Source organism: Sciurus vulgaris (assembly GCF_902686455.1).
Source record: "Sciurus vulgaris genome assembly, chromosome: 10".
NCBI classification, from domain to species: Eukaryota; Metazoa; Chordata; class Mammalia; order Rodentia; family Sciuridae; genus Sciurus; species Sciurus vulgaris.
The window spans coordinates 73,069,208-73,087,803 of NC_136470.1; the positions used below are offsets into that span (position 1 = coordinate 73,069,208).

The window sequence follows — 18,596 nt, forward strand, 5'->3', positions numbered from 1 at the left end:
TATGATAGTAGAATCCATTTTGACACAATTAAAAAAATTGGAATATATTTTGTTTCAGTCCCAGTACTTCCCCTTCCCTTCCCCCACCCCTGATCCCTTTCTTCTTCTCTACTGATCTTTCCACCATTTACCCATAGTTATTTTTTAAATTAATTTCTTGTGGATGTACACGATGGTGAGATTCACTGTGGTATATTTATACAGGTGCATAGGACAGTTAGGTCAGATTCGTTCCACTGCCTTTCCTTGTCCCATCCCTTGTCCCTTCCCTTCATTCCCCTTTGTCTACCCCACTGATCTTTCTTCTATTCTTTTTTTAACCCCACTTGCTTTATGGTGTATTAGCTTCTGCATATCAGAGAAAACATTTACCTTTTGATTTTTGGGGGGGACTGTCTTATTCCACTTAGCATGATAGCCTCTAGTTCCATCCATTAACTGGCAAATATCAACAAGTCATTATTTTTTATGATTGAGTGTGTGTATATATTTATATATATATATATATATATATATATAAATATATATCACTTTCTCTTTTTTCATTCATCTGTTGCTTTATTTTGTGTTCCTAGGGGGAAATGGGTGGCAGAGGGGTTCTGGTTTTATAGAGGTGGGGGCCAGAGATGCATGGTGATTTTTAGGATTGGCTTGTGGTACATCTACGGCGAGAACCACAAGCTTTACCTCCAGCCCAGGCCTTCCCACTAGAAGTCTCTGCTGCCCATAGCACAAAGGTAGTGAGGTGAGCTACTCCATGTGACTGGGCCTGGGCTTGGGCTCCTACAGTGGGTCAGGCCTGCAAAGGTCTTTTTAACCTTTAACGTAGCTCTTCTTGCCTGAGACACAAGCCCTGCCACCACCCTGCAGGTTAAGTGAGCTTTTATGGGCCTCACTTCAGTGTAATCCTCCTCTGATTCAATCTGAGTTCTAAATGACTATTTTGCAAGGGAAGTTTTGGAACACACTGATTTATAGGTTGATGACCTCAGGCTTATTCCACCTACAATTAGAGAGAATTAGAGGAGATTCATATTTTAACAAAGCCCTGAATGAGGCCAGGAGAATATGTCTATAGCCAAGCAGTGTGTTTGTGGGGGTGAATGTGTGTACCTCTGCATGCATCTGGCCTCACAACCCCAGATTTGTTCCCCCACTAGCTGAACAGAACAGATTGCTCTCTGGGTGGCTGGTGAGATCTTAGCCACTAGCCAATTCTAGTTCATAGTTGGTCTGAAAGTGGTACTGTCTTCCAGGGGTCTAACTCCCACATTTACCAGCAGTGCTCTGTGTGACTGGCAAAGTGAAAAAGCCTATTGGAGGAGCAGGTCACTTTAGAATTTCCATATCTGAAGATGACAATAGTTCTGCCAAGCAGACGGAGCCCTGTTGTGCAGAGTTCTTAAGAGGCTCATCAGTGGCAGGAATGGGTAGAAAAGCCTTGATTTAGTTGCTGTTTTCTCCTGGATCTGTTTGTAAGTCATTACTGAGCACCCACTATGTGCTTTGAGAACACACAGATGAGCAACAGTGCCCTCAGGAGCCTGGTGTGCAGGGAGGAGTGTGCTACAAAAGCAGATCCTTAAATTCCCAGAGGGAGAATCTGTAAACAGAGGCTCTGTGTCCAGAGGGGCAGTCACTTAATGCCAATGGAAAGGCCAAGGAAAGCCGCCCAGAAGAGGTGCAATTCCAATGGGGGGTGAAGTCCTCAGTGTATTTTGCTCACAGTGCCCACAGGCAACCCTCTGCCTTATGGCTTCCAAGTGCTCCCTGTGGGGGCAAAAGGCCTGCTGTGATCCCTAGATGGACTTCAGAACATCCAGAGCAGGATGCCTGAGCTAAATGATGGGGTCAGGGCCAGTATGTGAAGACAGATGGGTAGGATTAGGGCTCAGGACTAAAGTTTGGAGTCCTGATGTCTGGAGTCAGTAAAAATGCCAGTGAGAAAATCCTGTGAATCTGATGTGAGAGCTTAAAAGAGGCACCTTATAGAAAAGGATAGAATGTTCCACGTAGTTGCTTCTCACTTTATTGAATTTATCCCCATAAGAGGAAGTACACACTGAAATGTTAAATAGCATTAAAGTAGTGTAGATAAGCAGGTGGATTATGGTGCTGACATGGATTATGTTGGAAGCCAGAATATCTGTGTCTTACTTTGAAATTAGAGGCAAAGCACACCTGAATATACCCAAGCAACCCAAGGGACAGCTCTGGTCCCTACGGGTCACTCTGGATGGCAGGTCTCAGGGACCACTGTGAGACAAGTAGATCCCAAGGCGCAAGTTGGCTTCTGCCCTCTCTTAGCCACTCCTGCCCCGGACTTCTAAACCTGCCCTGTAAATCCCCAGGGGAGCCCCATGTTAACTTGGGGCCCTGGGATGGCAGTTCGCTCTGTGGTCTCCTGTGCATTTGCGTTCCGTCTGTGTCTGAGTGTGTGACTGCGACACCCCCAGGATGGGCCGAGGTGTTGGGCATGCTTTCTGCTGCCGTCTGCAGAGGAGGGAGGGGTGGCGCAGAGCCAGCGCTGCTCTCTTCAACCCGCCGCTTTTAAGCAACAGATGGTCAGTCGGAGTATGCCTCCCCTCCAGTGGGCCCTGCTGAGGTTCCCATCTCATCCTCTCCAACTGGGCCACCTCCTGCCCTTCCGGCAGAGGGTTGGTAGCTAGAATGGGGACGCCAGGGCTTGAGATGGTGGTGACCAGGAATACTGGGAATGAGCAGGTGAAGGGAAGGTGAGAGGATCAGGGAACTTGTGGGCAAGAGAAGACGCTGCTGTGGTGTTGAGGTGTCTTTGCAGGTGTATGGAATAACGGGCACAGCCTTTGAGGAGGAGGAGGCCTGGTTGAGAGGCCAGCCCCTCTACTTATTAGCCCTGTAACTTTGGGTGAGTCTGTTAACCCAAGTCTGTCCTCATCTGCAAAATGTGACAGTGCTGCATATTCTGTCTTCTTTCCAGGTCTATGGTAAGTAAATGTTCTAGATGAAAAAGCAATTTAAATGTGAAATGCCATTCTGCTGTTGTTATTTTTCATCGGGGTGACATTGATCAGAATGAAGCTGGATGGGAGAAGTAGCACATTTTGTTTGTTGAGCACTTCTTATTGGGTGAGGTTGCTTGGTTCTGGGGAGCGTGCCCCTCAAGAATGTATTGGGCATGGGAGTCAGCCACAGCCTGTGGGTGTTTGCTGTGCCCCTTAAGTATGGGGTACAGCAGAATTTGTAGGCCCCCAGGACAGGAAACCTGGCTTTAAGTCCAGGCTGTTCGCAAATAGCTGCAGGACCTTTGGCAAATCACTACCTTTCTCTGGGCTTCAGCTTAATCTTCTGTGAAATGCGGAGTAGATTCTTCCAAGTTGCTCTCATCCCTAAATTAGCCTGGTTCAGAAAATGCCAGAAGCTGCCAGACTTGGTGTGTATGTGCAGGTATGTGGGAGGCATGTGCCTTCCAGTGTCTGGGTTATTTTTTTGTGTCTCTCCCTGTTATGCGTGACCCCTATTCTTCTCCCTAAGGTGCTACCTCTGTCCCCACCCCTGTTTTCCTCTTCTCTTACGAAGTTTCTGATGCTTCTTCCCAGAGGGAACTTGGTCCCTGCCTCTCCGATTCTTTTGGCCTCTTTTTTTCCCTCTTTTTCTACCTCTTTTCCTCCTTTTTTGGTTCTTCTGGCTCTTTCCTTGCTGTTCTGGATGTCCACCTGCAGTCACACACATGCCCTTCTGCTTGGTTTCTCCCTGATCCCAGGCTCTGTCACTTGTGCTGTGAGGTGTCAACAGGGAACATGGCTTCTGTCCAAGGGTTTGACAGTTCTCCTTCCCCCTCCCTCCACCTCCCAGCCCTGACCTCCACAGTCAGGCTTTGATGGGCTGGTGGTAGTTGTCCAGCTAAGCAGGTTATGTGAAGGAGTTGGTCATCCCTCATGCCTTGCCAGCCTGGGGCTGGGCCTAGGCATGCGGTGCTGCTGTCGGGAAGTTGAGCTGGAGCCAGCTGGAGCTGCTGAGCCTGGTGTGCTGGTTCCTGCAGCTGCCCTGCTGGGGTGACACTGTCCTGTAGGGTGCATGCTGCTTTCTTTTCCTAGTGTTTAAGGTCATTGCCTAACCACATATTCTTTATACCTTGCTCACCTCCCATCTGCTTGATTTCCCTGGAAGGGTACTGACTCCCCAGATGCAAGATTAGGGGCCTGCCAAAGCAGATGTAACATTATTTTGAAGTCTTAGATTTTCTTCTAAAAATTATTTGCATTTAGCATTTGTCCCTTTATATATAAGCAAGGCAAACATCACTTCCCTGGGATAAAATGATAAAATAGACTCCCAGAAGTGCCAGATTTATCTTGTGGCTTCAGATTCCTTCTGGCACATGGCCATGCACTTGCAGTGACATGTTCCTGCTAAGAAGCAGAATCTTCAAATCACTGGCCTGGGCAGGCAGGTGGAGAGGGCATCTGTGGAGAAGCCTCGCCCTTCGCCCTTCTCTCTTATCTCCATCACTCTTACTGACTGCGGTGCCTCGCTTGTGCTGAATTACCTACCTTGTAGAGGTAGGTACCAAGGAAAATAGTCAGTTGGGGAGGGTGGCTGTTATTGAGTCCCTTCAGAGAGTGCTATGTGGCACTGTGGTCTGTCCAAGTTCAAGGTCCAGCTGTTCCAGGACTGTTCTCTCACTGTCCCTTGCCTCCTACTCTCCAGTCACATTCCTTCCCATTGTCCTGGCTGCTTGACTGCAGACAGTCACCCTCAGTATCTGCTGCTCTCTGATTAACCCCCATGCCCTTCCTGTCTCTGAAGCGAGGCCCTGCTTTCATCTTCTCCACATCCTCAGGGATCACAGGTCTGTCTGCTTGGAATCTTACTATGGCAGATGGGAGGAAAAGATTTACCCTTTTTTGACTGATGGGGAAATGGAATCCAGAGAGTCTGAGGTAACCAACAGCACAGAATTCATGCCAGACAACGGGAGGCCTTGCCCGCTGATTTTCAGAGGTGCCTTTCTACCCAACCAGGAGGAGACGGAACGTGGTGTGCTGTGGACATAAGAATGGGAGGATCCAGTGGGGGTGAGGAGAGAGATAATAGGAGTTCTGATTTTTTTTTTTTTTTTTTTTTGAGTCTCCATATTCTATCTTGGGTTCTGACTCCTAGTTCATATGTCAGAACATAAGGCAACTTGTCTTGATCCTGTAGTGTTAGTTGGCCTGGTAGAGGGGTCAGAAGCTCTGCTCAGCTTACATGAACAATGCCTGCATTTTGCAATTCAAGAAATTGAGAGTCTCGTCGAAGGTGGCAGAATCAGGTCTAGAAGCCACCATTGCAGCTGACTGTGGCACTCCCTTCAGGGAAGTTGTTGGTACTTAGGCTACAACTCAGAGACCTGATACCTCCTCTTCTTAGCCTCCAGCACCTTGTTCTCTTTCTTCCTTCTCTCACCCCCACCTGTCATCCCTGGGTCTGAAGTGTATGTCAACAGCCTCTTGGGTGATTATCTTCGCACACAAGGATTAAATCAGCACAGTATCACATGCCCGCAGCAGCCAGCCACCCAGACTATCAGCCAGCCACCTGCAGCAACTCCACATGACAATGCCATGCTTATGTGTCGGGGCAGGGGAGTGTGTACAGACCTCTGATCTCTCCCTCCTCATTTTCCTCAGAGGAGATCCAAGCAAGTGGGGGAGGGACAGGTTCTAGCAGATCAGTGGCCTTGATGCCTTGCCCCTGGAACAGTAGGGAAGTGAGTGGGCAGACTGATGGCTGGTTCCTGCAAGCCAGGGGCTGCAGACCAGGGGTGACCCTTGGCACTCCACAACTTCTGGCAAAGCAGCTCATATCCCTGCTTGCTGCCTTTGTCTCCTTTTCCCCTAGAGCCTCAGCCACAGGCTGGCAGAGGGAGGGAAGCAGGGAGGCAGTAGATCAATTAATTGTACTTAATCTATCAACTCAGATCCTTTTAAGTCCCTGAGCTTGGGTAATTTTCTCCCCTTCTTGAACTCTTATGACTTTTATTGTCTGTGCTGCACAATTAGTACATGTTCACGTGCACAAAGAGACTCTAAGAGACAGGACTTGGGGAGGGGAGCAGGGCTGAGAGTACCCCATTAGGAATTGTCACCTGGCAGGATTCCTGGAGCCCAGGAGATAACCCAGAAAGCCTGATGTGCAGGACCTCAGCCCAGCAGCTCTGAGACACCATTGATTCTGTTCAGCCACCCCTCCCCACCACAGTGAACTTATTTATATGACTATTGTGTGCCAGGTGTCATAGTGACCCTGGGGAAAGAAGTGTGAACAAAACCTATCCCTTGCCTTCAGGGAGCAGATGTTTCCAATGGGGGGCAGTCAGTGGACAGCTGATCAGATGTTGAAATGCAGTCAAGGGAAGGGAAGGTGGGCATGCTGGATCCAGTGGTTGACTGAGGCTTTCAGGTCTGTGGCAGAAGTGTGCTCTGTCAGGGCAGGAAGCCACCTCCTCACCCACCCCTCTGACAGAAAGAGTGTGTGTTCAGAGGTTAGAGCAGGGAAGAGAAGTCTTGGGAAGTGTCCCATAACCTAAGGAAGAGGGTGTATAGAATCTGCCACAAGGAATCCTGGGCACAGAAGGGTGATTAACTTAACTGGAACAAAGGCCTCTTACTGTGAGCTGGGCTGGACCTCAGGCCACACTGACCAGGGTGCCTCTGTGCTCCCAGCTCCATCAGCCACGTGGTTATTTTGGAGCATTGCTCCTGAGCATGTTCTGAGCAAGGATTGGGGTGGGAATGATCTGAGCCCTTTGCCTTGCGAAAGTCACAGGCCCCTGCTGGTGCTCCTGCTGACTCCCAGGCTGGGACTGGGCCTGAGGCGTGGTTCCTGCCCCAGCTGCTGGCTGTCGTGTATGGTTGGTGGCCACAGGAACAGTCGAGCACAGGACAACAAAGCCCCACAAGGAGGGTGCCAGGTTGTGAATGTCCCAAGTGGAGTTAACTCTGAGCCAGGGAAGGGGCACCAGATTTGCTGTGGGTTGCTCTCAAACAAACCTGCCACTTATCAGTGTGGCTTTGTAACAGAGTCTAGAGCCCCGGAGGGACAGGCAGACTTAAACCAAAATAGCTCTTGTTGGAAAAGGCATGTCTGAGGTCCCCATAGGGCTTTAGGGTAAGAAAGTTTCCAGCAACCCGATGCTGTGGGCTTCCTTCTGCTGCTGTGTCCTGGCTCTCCCTGACTCTCCTCTTCACCTGCAGCTTATTCCTTCTTGCTCGCTCTCCCTATCTTACAAGCCCTTCACTACATTATGGAGGAGCCATTGCAATGTCATTACCCTTTCCTCTCTTCATGCATTATGCATTTCTTGAGTCCCCACTGTTTGCAGGCCTGCATCTGGAAGCCATCGTGACCACAGAGGTGGCTAGACAGCTGGGGCTAGTGGGGAGGGAAGCCCAGGGCCTGAGTGGGTAGGGGCACATCTCCCTGACCCACATGCCCCTGTCCATGGAGATATGCTTCTTGACTTGCAAATTACATCTTTACACTTACATTGATGTCCTGCAATTTTGCTTGTCCATAGATGAGTGTTGCTTTTAGAATTGAGCTGAGTGATTTAATGAGTCCATCTGTTCAGGCGCTCATGCACAGCTGTGTGAAGCTGATGACTGTAGAGGGAGATGAGGTATGTAAACAGGTGCGGTAAGAAGGGACTTCCTGCAGGTGGCTGTGTACTTGGTAGAAGAGTGGTCAGTGGTATCTAGTGGGTGTCAGTTGGCCCAGATGCTCTCACCACATCCATTTGGATCTGGAGACATGGCCTGACGTAACAAGCAGGACTCTACATATGCACACTGACCAACTGCCTTTGGCTGGTTTCTGGGAGCTTGGCTGAGTGCAGAGAGGATGGTGAGAGCAAGTATGGCCTCCAAGGGGCTGATGTAGGGAAGTAGGAGCCAGGAGGAAGAGCCACTGCAGGACAGGAGTTCCACACAGTGGTTCCCAAACTTGAGCATGCATCATAATTGCCTGGAAGACTTGTTAAAACAGTTGCTCACATACCCTAAGGGTGTTTGATTCAGTGGGTCTGGGATGGGGCTGAGATTTTGCATTTCTAATGGGACCATACTCGGAGATCTATTTTTCTAGCAGGAAGGACTGAGATTAAATGAGGTCATGCACAGGCACTCTAAACAGTGAGCTCCACTAACAGACATTTCTGGTCAGAAGAATTGGAAGCATAATGTCTCAGAGGGCAAGGGAGGGGCTCCTTTCACCAGTGTTTCCCTTTCTCTTCTAGCTTTTGTCAGTATCTCATCTTCATCACTTCTTCAATATGGTAGGAAATTTTCCTCTTTTATGGATCAGATGGTCTGTAACAGATGACACAGGTTAGAACTTTGAAAACAAAATCTTGCTTGGGCCTCACCCCCATGATCCTGAAGTAACCATCTGAGAGGATCAGGAATCAGTGTGGTTTAAACTTCCCCAGGTGAATCTGATGAGCCACAGGGATTGGGATTTCCTTTCTGTTTTTCTTCCTTCCCTTCCCCTCCTCTTCCCTCCCTTTTCCCTCCCTTCTTCCTGTCTTTGTTTCTCTTTGTTTCTCCCTCCCTCCCTCCCTCCCTCCCTCCCTCCCTTCCTTCTTATTCTTTGTTTCTTTCTCTTCCTGTCCTTCCTTCCTTCCTTTCCCTCCCCCCTCTTTCTTTCATTTTTTCTTTCTTTCCTTCTTTTCTTCCTTCCTTTTTTTGAGACAGGGTTTCACTACGTTCCCCAGGATGACCCCAGACTCCTGGGCTCAAGTGATCCTTCTGCCTCAAGTAGCTAGGACTACACGTGCATGCCACCAGAGCTGGCTTAGGGACTACCTTTCTTATCGCAGTGTGCCATCCACCCAGTCAGCTTCTGGACACTTTCTCTGTCTGGACCCATCCGTGTGACCACTTATGAGAAGTGATGTATCCTCTCCTGTCTGCTTGTCCCTGTTTCTCTTGATCAGACTGTATCCTGCTGGGTATTCTCCTTCTCCAATTCTCTAAGAACCCACTCTCAAACTCCTCATCTGCTACTGAGAATTCCAGGTTACCAGGCTTATTTCTAAGGCCACCAACAGATTTTGCTGTCAACACCTACGTGAAGACTTCAGGTAACAAATGGTTCCTCACATTTGTGTTTTTCAGTGACACAGAGAGCAGAAAATTGTGCAAGAAGATGAAAGTTGACCTCAGCCCAAAGGACAAAAAGGTTGAATTATTCCATTACCAGTAAGTACATGGGACAATTCCGATTTCCAAGTAAGTGCTGAAAGCTTTCATTGGTATTCACGGAGAACAGCAATTTTTAATTAGATTAATTTTATTGCAGAATGATTTTTTTTGGTGTTTACATTTATTTCTTAAAAAAAAAAAAAAAAAATCCTGAACTGTGTTCAGTAGCTGAGTCTTATTAAGACACTTCAGGAAGGGCTGGGGTTACAGCTCAGTGGTAGCATGCTTGCCTGGCATATGTAAGGCACTGGGTTCTATCTCAGTACCACATAAAATAAATAAATAAATAAAGGGGGGAAAAAGATGCTTCAGGAAACCAAAGGTATGCATCTTTATAACCATTCTTAAAGTTAACGCTTTTTTCTCATTTGACAGGGATGGTGCATTTCATACTGAATATAACCGAGCTGTGACATTTAAGGTAAATTCACCTCCCTCGTTCTCAGCTGAGGTGGTGTCTGAATGGATGCCCAAAGTCTGGCGGGTTCCCTGTGAGAGAAGAAAGGGCAGATTGCACAGTGGCTCTTCAGAAAGACCTGAAGATCCTCATCTCTAGATCGTGTGTCAGCAGAGTGTCTGGAAAAGTTTGTAACTTAACACAAAGGAACAACCCAGCCTCAGAGAGGTTGGCAAACTTATAGGAGTTTTCTGGTGAGGCAGGTGATGTCATGCCTCTCTGCTCCTCAGGACCAGGTTGCTGTGGCTTCAAAGCATTCTCCTCATCTCTGTGGTGGTGCCCACAGTGGACACCCATTGCTAAAGGGGTCATGCTATGTGCCCAGGTATAGGACTTTGGTAACTTGAACTAATGGTACCTTTGGGTTGATTTGGCTTGTTCCAGATGAGATGTGGATATCACTGAAGTGTTCTCTGCTACCAGTCTAATCAAAATATAGATGGAAAAGCATAAATGAAAATAAGTGAGACCCTATAGTCTACAGGTTCTGTCTGCTTATTGCAGAGCAGTTGCCCAGCCCTCAGCCCTTCTCCTTCAGCTCTAGTAGCCTCTTCCTCAATCCAGTCTCCTTTCACCTCTGGTCCAGGTGCTGCTTCCTGCCTTGGCTGGGGCCATATATATCCTGTGGCCCTAACCTGGGCTAAAATCAGCTTCTCTAACTCTCTTGCATCTCAGACTGGGTTGGACCCTGTGATTCTATCTTCCTTTCTCCATGTCTCCTTCCATTCTTTCCTGTATGTCCATCTATCTGTGTAGCTGTCCTTCTCTCCCTGTCTCCTATGCCTCACCCCTCAGCTTGTTTCTTGTTTATCTGCTCACAACTTGTCCTTTTTGTTACATTACTATAGCTTTCACCCTCTGCAGGGGCCTGGCCTGATTACTTACTGTGTTAACATCCACATAGACATCTGGAGAATTCTTCCAAATAGAGGTCCCAGCTTGCCACTGAGTGGTAGAGGAGACAGAGTCCTGGCCTTTGTCCCATTCCTCTGTGTGTGTGTGTGTGTGTGTGTGTGTGGTGGGGGGAGCAGCTTCCTCACCCTTCCTCTGATTTTGTATCAACGAGCTGGAACAGTGGGCTGAGCCTTGTCCAGGGTCAAAGTCTTTGATTTCAGACATGGTGGGCACCCATAGTTCCAGGATCCTAAAGTCCATATGGCTGAGAGGGACTAGGACAGAGTCCCAAGAGTTCTCCAGGACGGGGATAGTGATATAACATTCTCTATGACTTCCTGATGGCTTCTGCCTCTTCTGCTTGAGCAGCTGAGATCAAAGCCTGCCTTGGTCACTGATTAACTTTCCTTTCAGGATGTTCCTGGGACCTTGATCCGGAAAGATGGAGGGCCCCTGGCAAGGGTGGCACACAGCCCACAGGCTTATTATGCTCTGGCTGTTATTGCTGCCATCCTGCGTGGTCACAGGAACTGTGCTGTGATCCCTAAAGGAAGTCAAAGGCCATATACGTAAGGGCATATTACATCTCCCCACTTGCAAATAGTAGGAAACTTAAAAAAGGAACTTCTGCTTGTCAGCCTGTGTCAACCAAAGTCCTTATAAAGTGGGAAGAACCTGAGATGCCTGGGAGTCTAGATTCAGAAGACCCTCTAATGCCCTTCTCCCAAGGTGTTATAGTTCTGAACCATGCCCACAGCCTTGAATATGTCTTGAAGGCCAAGTGCAGCTTTTGGACCATTTCCCAGAGATTCTGAGCACCCAGGGTGGACTCCCAGGTATTGCTCCCTGCAGACCTTTCCACCCAGGATCTCATTCCATTAGACCAGCTGGAGAGAACCTATGGATGGGATTATTCAGCTTCAGTTAAATGAGAATAATCCCTCCTGAAAACCAGAATGTCGTAAGCATGACTATTGCAGTTTTTACATTAAAAGAGGCCATTTCTTTTTCCATTGATTTTGTCTTTGTTTCTTGATGGGGAAAAAGCAGGTGAGGAGGTTGTCCTAACCCTGAAGCTAATCATGCAGGGTATGGGGACAGGAGTCCCCCAGAGCAGCAGCTCCTAACCCATTTGGGTTTCTGATCCCATTGACGATCCACTGAATTGGAACCATCTTCCTAGAAACTGCATATTAGTGCAGTAGCTGTTCCTGGTGAGCCTGGGGTTTTCCACACTCCTGAAGTCCATAGTGCACCCTAGATTGAAAACCCCTACACCAGGTATTTCTGGAGCAGCAAACAGGTGAGCACCCACATGCCACATGGGCAGGCACCTGTGCAGCTGTGGGTAAGTGTGGGCTTTGGGAAGGTACTGCCAGTTCCACTTTGGCCTATGTTGTTCCAGTGAAACACTGACAAGGGCCTATGAAAGGACAGATCTGCCCTTTGCTGCAGCAGAAATGGCTGTTCTTCCCTTGCCAGGAAGTACTTCACAGTTTCATTTGAACAGCACTTCATTCGGAAGTGCTACCTGAATGAGATCCTACAAAGGCTTGGCAGTCTCCCATTCTCCCCTAGCAGTTCTTTCCATATAGGAGTTTCCAGAAATGGTAAGCCTTGCTGAGGGCCTCATTGTGTGTGCCCAGCAGAAGGGCTGAATGCACAGCCTCATTAAAGGGGTGCTTCCTTTTCTCACCTCAGACCCCTCCTCCCCAAAACACACACAGGCGTGTGCGCGCGCACACACACACACACACACACACACACCACCTAGTTCAGCATCTGCTTATTGGAATTTGTTCAAAGTTGACCAAAGTAACAGAATCTTCCTTTATCAAGCTGGGGACACAGAGAGCCTGGTGTGTTGACACAAGCCAGCAACTCCCCTCCAGGGTGGGAGGGGTGGAGATGTGACTGGTTTCTGGCAAGCCTTTCCTGGTTCTCACAGACTTTGAGAGTCATTTCCCAGAGAGACTGTCTGAGGGGAAAGAGAATGCCACTTCCGTCCACACCAGCAAAGTGTGGCAGGGAGGGCAGCGGGGGGACAGTGCCCCTCTCCTCTGCCCCTAAGATCCCTTTTCCAGAGGAAGTAGAGGTCTGGGCCAACAGTCCACATGTCAAAGGCCAGCGAAGCCGTTTAGCTTTATTCCTATTGGTCTAGAAGGAGGGCCTGCAGGGAGGGAAATACAGCAGGTCTTCTGGCCATATTGATGAGCACCCTGCCCTGGGGGCTTCCCAGCCCGGTACCACTGATCCACACACAGCAGAGGACAGTCAGGGTCAGACCTACTCCAAAACCAGTTTAGATCATGAAATAGCAAGCAGGTAATAAGTAGGTATAGTTATTTGCTTATGGGGTTGACAGTTTTAGTGACTGCAGAAATGTGGAAATATCTACTTGGGACAAGGCTAGAGAAATTGGAAAGGCTTAATTGGAAAGGCTTCTTAAAGGAGGTAAGATTTTGTAGAAGCACTAGTGTGTCTGGTTTTAATATGTCAGTTCATTGCTTATATTTCTATTTTTTTGTTCATGAAAATGCATAATTAGGTATGGATCAGCTGACTTGCAAGGTGTCATGTGCTTGAAAAAGGCTGATGGGCATGATGGTGGTGCATTTTGGGGTACTTAGCAATGATGTCAGTGGACAAAGGAAATAGCTCACCCTCCAAGCATATGCCACACACAGTCCCAAGTGTACCTGGGACTTCAGGCAGGGAAACAGGGCAGTTCCCAATTCCCTCACCTCCCTTTCTTCCTGGCTAAAACACATTTTTTTCTCTTTGTTCTTCTCAGTCCATAGTGGCCTTTCTGAAGGATCCAAAAGGGCCTCCACTGTGGGAGGAAGATCCTGGAGCCAAAGATGTTGTTCACATTGACAGTGAAAAGGTAATGTATTCCCCTTCAGTTCTGATACATGTAGCTTCTCTGGTACCTGGTCCAGAGGAACTGAGCCGAGGAACTGAGAAAGGAGAATCGAACAGGACCCTCATGCTCGATTCCCCTACTCAGCTGTGTGATATAATCAAGTTACAGATTGACTGCCCAAGGACTTTCTTCATCCTTCATCCCCTCACTTATTTATTTAAAATATTTGTTTTAGTTGTAGATGGACACAACACCTTTATTTTATTTATTTATTTATTTTATTGTGGTTCTGAGGATCAAATCCAGTGCCTCACACATGCCAGGCAAGTGCTCTACTGCTGAACCCCAGCCCCAGCCCTGACCCCCTTATTTAATTTATTTTAACATGCTATATTTTCTTTACAAGAGTAGAGTTTCAAATATCTCCCTAATGGGTGTGTAGGTCAGTGATAGAGTGCTTGTCTGGCCTGGGGGAGGCCCAGGGTCTTATCCTTAGCATCTCACAAAAATTAATATTTATGTATTCATTTAAATATATATATATATATATATATATATGTAGTCTAGATGTTGCTGGGCTTGGTTTTGCACTTTTTGACTTGTCTTTTAAAGTGGATTGTTTTTCTTTTTTTAAGAATAATATGGGAATAAATAATCGGATTTAGGTTGTATTTCCAAAGACGTGGGTCAAGTGTCTACAATTCTGAGTCATTGTGTAACTTTGAACTTGCTTTTTTTTGGGAGGGGAGGTACTGGACATTGAACTCAGGGGCACTCGACCACTGAGCCACATCCCCAACCCTATTTTGTATTTTATTTAGAGACAGAGTCTCATTGAGTTGCTTAGGGCCTTGCTTTTTCTGAGGTTGGCTTTGAACTCACTATCCTCCTGCTCAGCCTCCCAAGCTGCTGGTTGAACACATTATCCTCTTAAACTTCACTTTTCAGGACTGACTAGTTGAAGGCTGGAAGGGTAGGCCTAGTTTATAGTATTCCTCCCTTCTTGGTACTTAACCAGTGCTGTGCCCCAGCTCCAGACCACCCCTCATCCCTGGCCTGAGTATGCATCCTATCCACACTCACTTCTGTCTGTGTCAGTGCCCTGTTGGCTTAGTCCTGCCTTCCCATGGGGATGGGCAGCGACTTCTCTGTTAGGTTTCATATGGACTATGCAGCATTGTATAGATAGAGAGAATGCTTGTTCTTCTCTTGGTGAAATAAAACATAACTTTAATCTTATTCTGCTTCATCTCCCTTTTCACTTAAAATTATTGAGTTTTTTTGTTTTATTTTTTTAAGGAGAAAATATTTATTTTGGCTCACAGTTTTGGAGGCAAATTATACTAATTATCTAATGTCAAATAACATGGACACTTACAACCCTCAGTCTTTATTTATTTTTTGAGAATGGGTCTTGCTGTGCTGCTCAGGCTGCCTTCAAACTTGTGGGCTCAAGTGATCCTCCTGCCTCAGCCTCCTGGGAGTACGGGTGTGTGCCACCACACTTGCCTGCTCTGCTCTCAACACTCCTGACCACAAAAGGAAATGGTGCCTTACTTTCCAGAGGAGAGATCATGTGTGATCTTGTGGGCAACCTAAGGAGGTTAATTTGTGGTGATTCGGTTTAAGGGGCTGGGCCTTAATGTTCCCTGCGATAAAAAGTGACAGTATAATCCAGCAAGAAGGTAGTCTCTTTAAAAGACATGGCCTGTGCGAGAGGGGAGTGGTGCAAGGGGAGACCTTGCCAGTGACAGGAGAGGGTGCAAGGGGACCCAGAATAGGAAAAAACAAAGAGCCCAAACTGATTGTTGCTCCTGAGATGATAAATATTTTTAACTTCTCTTGAAAGCAATTGCTTGGCACCTTCTTATCCCAAATGTCATGTCCTGAACTTCCTAAGATTGTTCTTCCAGAGCTGTAGGAATATTAAGCAGAAGTATTTTCTTCACTGCTGTCAGTAATCTTGTTGTTATTCTTTGTGCTCTTTTCTCTCATGCAGAAATGCAAGGTGTAGCAATTTTTCTACTTCTAGAATCCCCACATAAAATAACTATAGGTTCAATTTCAGGTTTGAATTACTGATTCAATTTGTAGGCTTAGAATTCTACACTTTGTGAAGGCAATTAAGCATCTTTTGCATGTTATATTTATTACTGCTCAATATATGAAACTAAATTGCTGCAGGCTCAGTAAAACCTTTTCTTCTCACATCTTTTACTGGATTTTTATCTCCAGAGATCCCAGAGGTAATTTTTAAAGTGTTTGTATCTGTCATCCCTAGTTAGGGTCAAATACCTTGTATGAAAGTTGTCAGAATCAAAATGGAGTCACTGTGTGAAGCCCTAACAACAAAAAATAATAAAATAAATAAAGCTGTGAGGTTAGGAAGGAGAGGTCCTTTATGCATTTATGCCTGGCAGCAGGAACTGGTGCAAAAGATTCCATCAGAACCACATTCTTGCACAAAGGTACTGCAGCTTTACACATGTAATACTTCTGCAAAGACATCTACCAGTGACTGGTCAGCCTTGGACTGATGGCATCCTTGTTATTGATACTTGTGGCTGAGGAGTATTGTTTTAAAATAACTTATGTCGTCCTCTTCATTTACCCTTAAAAGTTCCCCCTTACCCATCCCCTCTTCGGCCTCACAGTGCTTCTTGATTATTCCCAGATTAACAGCATGATCTTTTAGAGACCCTTTCTGTTTGTCTTAGTGACCACTTGGTCACCAATCCTGCTTGAGAATGAGTGCCTAAACCCTCTAGTTATGTAAATAAAAGTAAACACTTTCAGGATTTATTGTAAGAAGTTTTAGAACCTCACCAAAAAAATTACAATCTTTTTTTTTAATCTAACTACAAATTTGTAAGTAATACACATTTGTTGTTGAAAATGGAGAAATATAACTTAAGCCTTAAAAACCCACAGATCACCCCATACCTTTTCATTGAGAGATTCCCACTGCTGATATTTTTATAAGCCTTCCAGGCTTTTAAAGTAACGCATACATAAATATTTTTACTCACAAAAGTGTCATTACATTTTATATGCTGTTTTGTAACTCGCTCCCCCTCCCCACTTAACGTAACATGCACATCTTATCGTGGCATTAAATATTTCTCGTTGCCGTTCGTAATGCTGTGGTAGTGTTCTGCTGTGCAGAGTATGCCATCATTTATTTACCTAATGCCTTGTTGCTGCCAGAAAGCTGCATTTTGAGGTTTTCCTCTTATTTTTCTTATTATTCAGAAGAAAACCTCTAATTCTGTGAAAACTGATTAGAGGAGCTCATTTTCATCTAAATATGCTGTGTCTTGGTACTTCACTGCAGTCCTTGATAGATCTGCTTTTTCTCATCTATCTTTGGCTCTTGTTGGAAGAACACTCTACCCTGCTGACACTTAAGTCTTCACATTAGCATCGTTGTGACCGTTTGTCTTTTTACACTTATTGTATTTATTTAACAAATCATTATATATTGCTTAATAATGTGCCAGGCTCTGATCTAAGGATTTTGCAAATAAGAAAGATCCATTTAAGTTGTAGCCTTCTGGAGGGTGAAGCAGACCTCATCCTTATGCCCCTGTGAGGGTAGTGGACACGAGTGGAGCTGGGGAAGAGATTAGTGGGTGTGGCTTGACTCCATTACCACAGGAAGCATCTGGCCAAGTGGGGCAGACATGAAAACAGCTACCTCACCCCCACAAAATCACTCCCAAAGTCATACGAAGGGGCAACCTTTTCAGCAGACTCCTGGGACAAAAATAGCTCCTTGCCATCTTTTATTGTCAGATGGAGCTGAAAGTAAAGCCAGTAGCCTACTCCTGTACCAGTGTCCCTGGAAAAGCTATTTGTCCCCTTAGGGGCTCAGTTTCCCCCTCTATGATATGGAAGGGAGGTCTAGAATAGATCAACTCTGAGATTTTTCTGGCTTCTGATGTGCTATGACTGTGTCTGTGTGAATTCTGATGTGCTCACTCCTGCCGTGCAGGAGGAGAGGAGGGGGGCGATGACATCCTGTTGGGCATTGTGTATGACCTGCCAGTGTTGTCTCTCTTTGTGCCTTAGGACTTCAGACGACTCCTAAAGAAGGAAGAGAAGCCACTGCTCATGATGTTTTATGCCCCCTGTAAGTGAACTCTTCTTTGGGCCAGAGTCATTCAGTTTGAGGGTGGTGGGCAACTGGGGTTCCTGGGGGCAACTGGGAACCAGCCAATGGACAGGTCTCTCTGTCCATTGCTCCATCTGCACCTCTGCTTTTCTCTTGGCCTTTCACTGGCTCTTTCTCCTGCTGTTCACATTGGCGCTCTATGCGCTAGAATTGATAGACTTCTGTCCTCTTCACCTTGAGCTCCATCCAGCACAACAGGGGAGTTGGCTTCTCCTTCCTGCACTCACTGCCTCCCACAGACTCACAGACCTGTGTGTCCTCAGTCTCCCCCTCAGTGATACTGCTGCCTGTCAGGGACCCTGTTTCTCACCATTTGGAGCCTGACCTATCTATGGGGCTACAGCTCCTCCACCTCTGGCTCCTGCATCCTTCTGCTGATGCCACCTGGGAGAGGTGGGGGAAAATCAGAGAGAAATCAGGCCCCAGAATTGGGCTTCATCTCCATATGAGACCACAAGCCATGTGGAATGGCAGAAGGTTCATTGAAATAACAACCAGAAGACCCGAGTTCTGATTCCAGCTATGCTAACAGCAAGCTGGGTGAGCTTGGCCATGTTCTTCATCTCTCTGGGTCTGTTTCTACATCTGTAAGAGAAGGGGTTGAGTCAGATCAGTGTCTTTTTTTAAATTTTTGACTGCAGTTCACAGAATTAAAACTATTGGGGACTGGGGTTGTGGCTCAGTGGTAGAGCACTTGCCTAGCATGTGTGAGGCATGGGGTTCAATTCTCAGCACTGCAAATAACTAAATGAACAAAAAATAAGGGTCTATCAACATCTAAAAAAATATTTAACAAAAAATATTTTATATTGCAACCCAGTACTGTAAGTATATATGTTATATGTAAATAAGTTTCACTAAACTATTAGGATTACTATCAACACTACCACTACTTACCCTTACTACTTGCCAGCTGCTCTACCAGATGTAATACACACTCTTTTCTTTTTTATTGCAAAATTATTGGCTATACCTACTGCA

The 18,596-nt window shown here is 46.5% G+C and overlaps 1 protein-coding gene and 1 long non-coding RNA gene across 3 annotated transcripts in view; both read left to right on the forward strand.

Moving 5' to 3' along the window:
* The window catches only part of PDIA5 (protein disulfide isomerase family A member 5), a 90,823-nt gene that overhangs the window by 24,873 nt on the left and 47,354 nt on the right, over positions 1 to 18,596 (forward strand). For both annotated transcript variants that reach the window (XM_079155311.1, XM_079155310.1), the window contains 4 exons: positions 9,138 to 9,221; positions 9,600 to 9,645; positions 13,370 to 13,462; positions 17,513 to 17,573. In XM_079155311.1, the coding sequence (XP_079011437.1) occupies positions 9,138 to 9,221; positions 9,600 to 9,645; positions 13,370 to 13,462; positions 17,513 to 17,573 (284 nt within the window). The remainder of the gene's footprint in view (positions 1 to 9,137; positions 9,222 to 9,599; positions 9,646 to 13,369; positions 13,463 to 17,512; positions 17,574 to 18,596) is intronic.
* Positions 9,652 to 11,097, forward strand: LOC306670620. The gene is made up of 3 exons (XR_013766457.1): positions 9,652 to 9,849; positions 9,885 to 10,633; positions 10,990 to 11,097. It is a non-coding gene; the product is annotated as an uncharacterized lncRNA (long non-coding RNA).